Here is an 8224-nt window from a genome sequence, read left to right on the forward strand (position 1 = left end):
TCTTTTCCATTTCCAAATAGCGATCTATGACCCTTCAGAACCATTATCATGCTTTAGAAGTTATTTCAAAACCATGAAGTGTTTTAATGAAGGAAGATGTGGGGGAGATAAAATACTTGATGATATAGCCTGATCCAGAAAGTGTTCAGAAAATGTTTGTCAGGTATCTATGCATTATGCACAGAGTATATGTTTAGTGAATATTTTGTTGAATGACTCAATTTTTGCTGAAGTTCACCAATAAATAGTAAATTGACATAATACACAGTTGATGGTCACTGTAAATAAATGTGGTTTTTAATGATATTATTTCACTGCTATCAATAAAGACAGACAAATCATAAGCATTCACTTAGCTAAAGAGACCACAAAAGGTAATTTCTTAGGCTATTCCATGTACACATAGGGAAACAAATAAAGAATGTGAATAGCTGACTCAAGATCATCTTAATTTGGAAATAAAATAGAAACTATATTTGGTTCAATTCTCTATGTATTAGTAGACATCAACCATGGCCTTTATCTCTCCATTTCCTCTCTTCAGAGGTGGTCTGTGGGCAATAACAACATGTTTGCTTTGTCTCCCTGCAGGTAGAGGCAGGACATCAGTGGTATCTCCAGGTGATCTACATCATTGGCCCTGACACCTTCTCAGGGCCCCGTGTGCAGCGCTCTCTCACAGCTCCATTCAGACGCAATCGAAGGGACCTGGTGGACCCCAGTGGCCGGCTGACCCTGGATGATTCCCTGATCTATGATAATGAAGGAGACCAAGTCAAAAATGGCACCAATATGAAGTCCCTGAATCTGGAGATGCAAGAGCCGGCGGTAGCTGCGTCTCTGTCACAGACTGGGGCATCCATTGGCAGTGCCCTGGCTGCGATCATGCTTCTACTTCTGATGTTTTTGGTGGCTTGTTTCATCAACAGGAAATGCCAGAAACAGAGGAAGAAGAAGCCCGCAGAGGACATTTTGGAGGAATATCCTCTGAATACCAAGGTAGAAGTGCCCACGAGGCACCCGGACCGGGTAGAGAAGAACGTGAATAGACAGTACTGCACTGTGCGGAACGTCAACATCCTGAGCGAGCCTGAGGCAGCTTACACGTTCAAAGGTGCTAAAGTAAAAAGACTGAATCTGGAAGTCAGAGTTCACAACAATTTACAAGATGGAACAGAAGTTTAACGGAGGAGACCTACGTGTATTTTTTTCTAAAATCATTTTTATAAAATGGGGGGAAATACTGGTATTTTTATAATCTCGCAGATAAAAAAGGGAAAACTATAGCTTTGAGTGGCAGACGGCACACATCACATGCATCAACTCACAACTGAGCTACCTCATTCAACAAAGAACCACTGAGACCCCCAGAGTATTAGAGTTATTTCCGTAGATCCCTTTAATAGCGTCAGCAACTGTACAGAGCTCCTTCTGTAACGCTGGTTTTAGAAAACGGTACTTTAGTATCAGGACAGGAGTCGAACAATTAGATTAGCAGTTGGTGATGAGAGGACTGGGTAGTGTACCATGACAGACCCCAGAGAAGAGCAGGTACAGGGGCTTTGGTTTCCTCTCCCAGCCCCAGTTTTCTCCCACAGGGCTTTTCCTGAGTTCCCAGACAGCAGAGTATGAACTGCTGACACCCAGATTCCATTAAAAATTCTGCTAATCAACACAACTCATATATTTGCTTATGGTTTCCATTTGACAGCCTATGCTCCATGGCCTCTAATTGTACTTTGCTTTTCCAGAGCCATTTTCACCTGGAGATTTCGATGTGCTTAAGACTACTGTAGAATCCTCTGAAAACCATGGGAGTCTCCCCTGGCTGACTTCTGGCACAGAGAACTCCCTCCTATAAAGGGGGAGATGAAACCCCAGTTAAGGAGGGGCCTGGCAGGCATATCAGCGCAAGTTAGTGATGCGCTTCACCCCAGGGAGGTGTCTTTGTTCCCAACTGGTTTACTGGGCACTGAGACATCCCACCCTGACCAAGGATGCTGCAAAACAGGATCAATGCACTATGACCTTTTAATTCAACATTGCCATAAATGCTTTAAAGAAAACCCACCTACTCCAGGAATAGACAATCCTGTGTGCTTTGCTAGCTGTGGGATTTTATATTCTGTTAATGCTTTGGGAAAGTAAGTGATTCATTTGAATATGGCAAATCAGGAGAAAGCCCAGGTTGGGGTGAAATCAGACTTAACAAGTACAGGCTGGTTCTCCTTGCTGTGTGTGACACAGCAGACAGAGGCACTGTTCCTGGTGCAGTATTTCAGGGATTTCTCTTTGAGGGGTTCTTTTCTGGTAGCTCAGGCAATTATTTTTGCCATATCAGCACATGACAAGGCCATAAACACATGGCTGTAAAATAATTTAGTGTTCAAGTATCAGCTTAACTCTTTTGTGTAGGGTACACACGGCTTGCTTTTGTTTCTTCTTTGTTTCTGACTTATTGGCAGAAACATGAGCATGTGTGCCATGCTGTTTTGAATTGGAGGCACAGCTTCATTATTCAAGAGTAAAAGACATATCCTCTTCTGATGCATGGCACACCATACTCACCAAGCAAATAACACACCCTTCACATTGTGTAATATTTATATGAGAATAACTCAAGCTCTTTGAGAACATTCCAAACCAGTAACACTTTGGAACTAAAAGCTAGAAAGAATGAACTGTGAAAGGTTCTAGGCAGCTCTGTGAGACTCCAAGCTCCTTGAAAGTAGACCTTTGTGAGCCGCGCCTTTCATTCTTCAGCACTGCCTTGCATGTAACAAGCTCTCCAGAAATGTTGTTGAATGAATGAATGGTGTCATGGGTGAGTGATAGGGAAATAAATTTAGGAAGGGAAAGTGAGAGAGTATGGTGGCAATATCACAAGGGAGGAGAGAAGAAAACAATTATCTTCTCTAATTGGATTATAAGATAGTCTTTTACTTGAAGCAAAGAAACACCATTTTACAAAGGCATGATTCTGGCGGTGGTCCTAAGGGAAGCATGAACGAAACATTCTTAATAATGTATCAGCAGGAGGTAAGACTATGAACTGGCATCCAGAATAGGAGATTTAGAGGAAAGTCTGATTTAGCATTCTGAGATGAGTGTCAAGTTTTCAGGAAAGAATGAATTGGAGTGAGCCCAGAGTCTGAAATTCCTGACAGGTCAGGTGCTACTTAAGACGAACTTAGGCAATTCAGGAAAGAACTCCTGTTTCAGCCTCACGGACACCCAGAATTGGTATCTCATGGCTGATCAGCCAGGCACAGAATCTCCAGAACAACCTAGAGAGTGAATGCTAATTTGCAGAAGAAATTTCCATTTGGCCCATTATTTGTAACTGTGTAATTGCTCCAAGTGCCAGAATGCTTACACATTAAAGCAGCACCTTTCCATTTGCCCAGATGTTCTTCTTGCACACCCCTTCCATTACTGCTGAATAGGACATTGCATGGGAAGAGTGCAGAGGTGGCAGAATGAAGCTAGAGTAGGAAGGATTAAAGACTGAACCCCAGAGTGCTCCCAGCAACCTCCACGGACAAGGTTTGAAATGACAAGGGCAAGAGTAAAATAGGAAACTGTGTGAAAGGAAGGCCCTTGCAGTATTTTTGCCTCCCATTCTTTCTGCCCCTTACCCCACTACATGTACATTATTGAATGCCAGTACTTCTCTAGTGGATGCACACTTGTTAAATAGTGTTAAGAGATGTGGAAATGAGATATACCCCTTTGATGTAGAATTATTCACTTGGTTTGTTTCATACTTCATTATAGGAATCAGATAATTTGATAACTAATGTGGATTACATTTCAGTCAAAGCTCTGCTTTCAATTTCTCTGATTTGCTCACTAATGCTTGTGTATGTTTTACTAACCTTTTATATCTTGCCTTCAAGTGAGAAGGAACAAACAACTCTCAGTGGTTGCTACTTGCTATTATATGCTGGTTGTGAATGTTAAAAGAAAGAATGATCTGCACCATTTTTTCTGCCTTGCTGCCCTTTTATTGTACCCCAGGCCTCCTAGAGGACTCCTGCAGATTCTATTGTTGTGGGGGGATATAGTGTTGAAATGTGTTTGCACAGTCTTACGATATTCAGTCTCAGTTTCCTACAGATAATTTGTTATTCTTGGATACTACACACCTGCTCAGACTGAGTAAAACATTTGTGGTGCTGTCAACCTGATTTCTTGACTCTCAAATGATTTTTGTATTTCCAATATGAATTTGTGTGTTATGAATTTGTGTGTTATGAATTTCTGATTTCTCCAATAGCATATGCCACTATATAAATTTGTATTAAGAAATGACAGTCTGGTTGTTTTTGTTTGTTTTCCTGTGTTCTTTTTAGATTATGTCTCTTATTAATATAGACACTGCCTTTAAGATGGCAACATTCATTCTAAAATTTGAGGCAGTCTTTTGGAGAAAAGGGTGAATCTGAGACACACATAAACTGTATGAAGAGTAAGATGCTGAATAAATTATATATTCCCAGATTATCATGGGTCTTCTTTGGCAATTAGTTGAAATTCTGAGACCAAGAGGAATAATTAAAATCTCTCTGTGCCATATAATAAGATGATTTTTGTATTTATTATCATCAAAACTTCTAAAGAAATATGGTACAGTATGAGGGTGGCTATGTCCTTCTGTGCACATGCAAATATTTGAGCATGCATCACTGACCCTGAAAAAAATCAAAGCTCCAAACAAGAGTTTATTGCTCTTGAAGGAAAAAATCACAGAGTCAAAATGGAAATGAACCCAGTTGGTCTCTGCATTCTGCAAGCCTGTGCATTTGTGTGCCTTTCCCTTCTGATTAAACAAAAACTGCCAGTAACAGTGACCAGCAGGGCTCTGTTGGCACATTTGCAAACTCAGCAAGACTTGAGAAAACATGTTTATAGAAAATCTGGGGAAGGGATGCCACAGCCAATCCGGAAGTTGCTGAGATGCTGCCAGAAGCTTAATGTAAACTTCCATCCTCACAATTTCCTGTGCCTTAGAGCACTCTCTCCACCCTGGAGTGAATTTCTCTAGGGTACAGAGAAGCTGTATCAGGAACCAGTCTAAGAATTGTTAGCATTGTCTGTGAAAATGCTTCTGAGACTGGAAATGTGGCCATAAAATTTAGGGATCTTGAGGAATAGTGGCAGAAAATGAGTTCCCATTTAGAATTTAAAATGTCTCATAGGCTGGTTTTGAAGAAATGTACTGGGAGTGGTGGAAGGAGACTATATTTGGAACAAGTTATTAGGTTCAACTACATGAAATTGATTATTTGATAGGTTAAAAATAGTCCAACATCAATAGTTTTGTGTGTCTCAACATATTAGGATACCACAATATGTAATAGAGATTCTGTCCCAAATGAGCCACAGAGAACTATTAAATAGAATCCTGTGCACTGAGAGTAGCAAATGCACCGGGACTGTTACAGGGATTATATGAACTGATATATTGAGCATATCTGGCAATGGTCCAATCAAGAACAATGACTTCCTTATATTCTGTACCTCATTCAGTCTTCATAACAACCCATAAGACATAGTTGTCCTGGATAATTTTCTTTGAAAATTTCATATGAATGTCAGAATTTCAAATCTTTGAAGGCCTTCACAAACACAACTTGATGTTACTTTAAAATGGTCCCAAGCTCCTATAACTTAAATTTAACACTTGTCATGAAAAATTACATCATTTGATTGATACAATAAAATAGACCTATGCTGCAACCCTCTCTAAAAAAGCTAGCAAGATTTTATCCCTAGGCTCATTTTGGTTTAAGACTAAGTTCCAAGACTACTCAGCAAGTTACAAAAGTTATTAGAATCCCAGTCTCTAAGATAATTTTCATAAATTGTTTAAAACCAGTATCAAGATAGCTCTCTTAAACATCCCACTAAGGAATGCTTTAAAAATGAACCAGTGCCAGATACTAGCAATTCCCAGGAGTCCCTGTGATGCTGATTCTATTTGCTCCACATTGACTCTGCCCTGCTATGTGCTCCAGGAAACCGACTTTTCATCAACTGCTTCTCCAAGGCTCCCTTGCCTTTTGGCTTCTGGTTGAGGTTGGCCACGTGCAACCACTGATGAGCGAGAAGATGATGTGTGTTTAGCCTCCTCCCTGCTTCCTCCTGCCTCGTGATTCTGGGGTGGCTGGCCATCACCCTCCCTGGCCACAGGTCCTGTTTTATAGCCTCCCTTCCACAGTTCCAGTTTTCACGGGTTCTGATGAAACCCCTTCCCCCTCCTTGCCCATGAAAGGCTAGAGGCAGTTATGATTTCATCCTGTCCCTAGTCCTTGGGGACTACATCATCCCTGTGGATACCTGACTGAACTCTGCCCACGTGTTTGTAAATAGCCCCTTTATTTGACTCTTTGTTCAGAACCTTTGAGTACGCTATCTCTTTCTGTCCAAACTCTTATACAGTCCTTAAATTCAATGCCAATTTCTTCTTCTCTAATGTAAATCACAATTAAATACTTGAACTCAAATCTTGTCTCAATTTTAAATTTGCTTGTTGTTATAAAGAATGATGTGCTGATAAATGCTTCACAACTAGATTTTGGGATAAAGGGAGGCTCAATTTATAGTATTTGCTAGTGTTCGTGCTGTAAATACTCCCACCATGGCTGAATTCAACCCACTAGCATAATTTCACTGAATGTGGAGTTGGGAAGAGACACACCGTAGTACAACTTTATGCACTATTTTTGCCACATGTATACAATAAACACAACCTGGAAAGCATCGATAATAATAAAATGAGGTAAAATAATTTGGAAGTGGTTAATTCTGAGTAGCCATTACCATTGTTTTTAACATAATTTATTTCATTGTATTTATTTAACTTGTAATAATGTCTACATTTAACACTGGCTGTGAAATGCCTGAAAATTTAGGAAGGGACTTTCACATGCTAGTATAACCCAGCTCCAACACATCACTGTAACAGCAAATATATATTTAACAGCCACAATCACTTAGTCAATTCATTTTTCCCTCACATTTTACCATATGTTCTAAACATATCTCAATAACTTTTCTTTAAAATTTTGTATTTGGCTGTTAAATCATTCTTTTGAGTAGGGTGCTATAGGAAAATTAGCCTTTTACAAACCTGTAAATTTCTATGTATTCAGGATAATGAAAATTTCATTAAATAATCTTTTCTGAATTCTTTTTCTGGATAAGTATAAACCTGGATTCTAACAACATCATCTAATATTTCTTCTAACAAAACTCATCCTTTGAGGGAAAAAATAGTTTTATAGTATACCATGGCATGTTTCTAGTCTAAATGGTAGTAACTGGGCTGTTGATACCACTAGAAAAACTCAGAAAACAATAAAACTGCATGTTAAAGTTATCATCCTGAAATCAAAGAAGTAAAACATCACCTGTTACTCATTTTCTTCTGGCTACAAATCTAGCCCTATTACTTCCTAATTGTCTGGAATGCAACTAGTAGAACTTACTGAGCCTGTCTCTGTATCTGCAAAATAGAGGCCATCATACCTAATTCACAGCTAGTTGGTAAGCATGACATAGATCAATTATGTAAAGTGCATTACCCAATGTCTGGCATGAATAATAATAATTTCCACCCGTTTCATGCTAATCTCAGAATTTTTTGAGATAACATGGGATTTAAGTTTATTGTGGCGAAGTCTGAATGGGAGTCAGGAATTACTATGCAGAACAGAATGCAGAACACCATCCTATCTTCCCTGCTGCAGAAAGCTCATCACTTTGGATTCGTAAATCTGAGAGGGCTCCCAGGTCACTGGCCTTTTTAATCATGAACATTTCTGCCTTCTCCATTTTTGCTCCTCCTAAACCAGTGGTTCTTGAACTTTAGTGTGCATCAGAATCACTTGATGGAGTAGAGTTTCAGGGAATTTGCATTTCTAATTAGTTTTTAGGTCCCAGGACTCAGCTTTAAGGACCAAAAACATAATCCCTTCAACTCACACTCAGCAGCTCCAGTCACGCTTATCCTCTGAGTCAAGCAGCTCCTGCATGGGTTAAAGGGCCAGCATACATAATACTGCCGAAAGTCTATAGAGGGCGAGAAAAAAAAAAGTATTCAGCCAGGCGCGGTGGCTCACGCCTGTAATCTCAACACTTTGGGAGGCCGAAGTGGGCAGATCACCTGAGGTCAGAAGTTCAAGACCAGGCTGGCCAACATAATAAAAACCCATCTCTA

General features: G+C 39.9%; 1 protein-coding gene across 2 annotated transcripts in view; it reads left to right on the forward strand.

Moving 5' to 3' along the window:
* FRAS1 (Fraser extracellular matrix complex subunit 1) overlaps nt 1–4329 on the forward strand; it is a 460089-nt gene extending 455760 nt beyond the window's left edge. For both annotated transcript variants that reach the window (XM_017540037.2, XM_037742541.1), the window contains exon 74: nt 592–4329. In XM_017540037.2, the coding sequence (XP_017395526.1) occupies nt 592–1185 (594 nt within the window). In that variant the 3' untranslated portion in view covers nt 1186–4329. The remainder of the gene's footprint in view (nt 1–591) is intronic.
* Nucleotides 4330–8224: the final 3895 nt, after the last annotated feature.

This window comes from Cebus imitator, unplaced genomic scaffold (genome assembly GCF_001604975.1).
Source record: "Cebus imitator isolate Cc_AM_T3 unplaced genomic scaffold, Cebus_imitator-1.0 Scaffold123, whole genome shotgun sequence".
NCBI classification, from domain to species: domain Eukaryota; kingdom Metazoa; phylum Chordata; class Mammalia; order Primates; family Cebidae; genus Cebus; species Cebus imitator.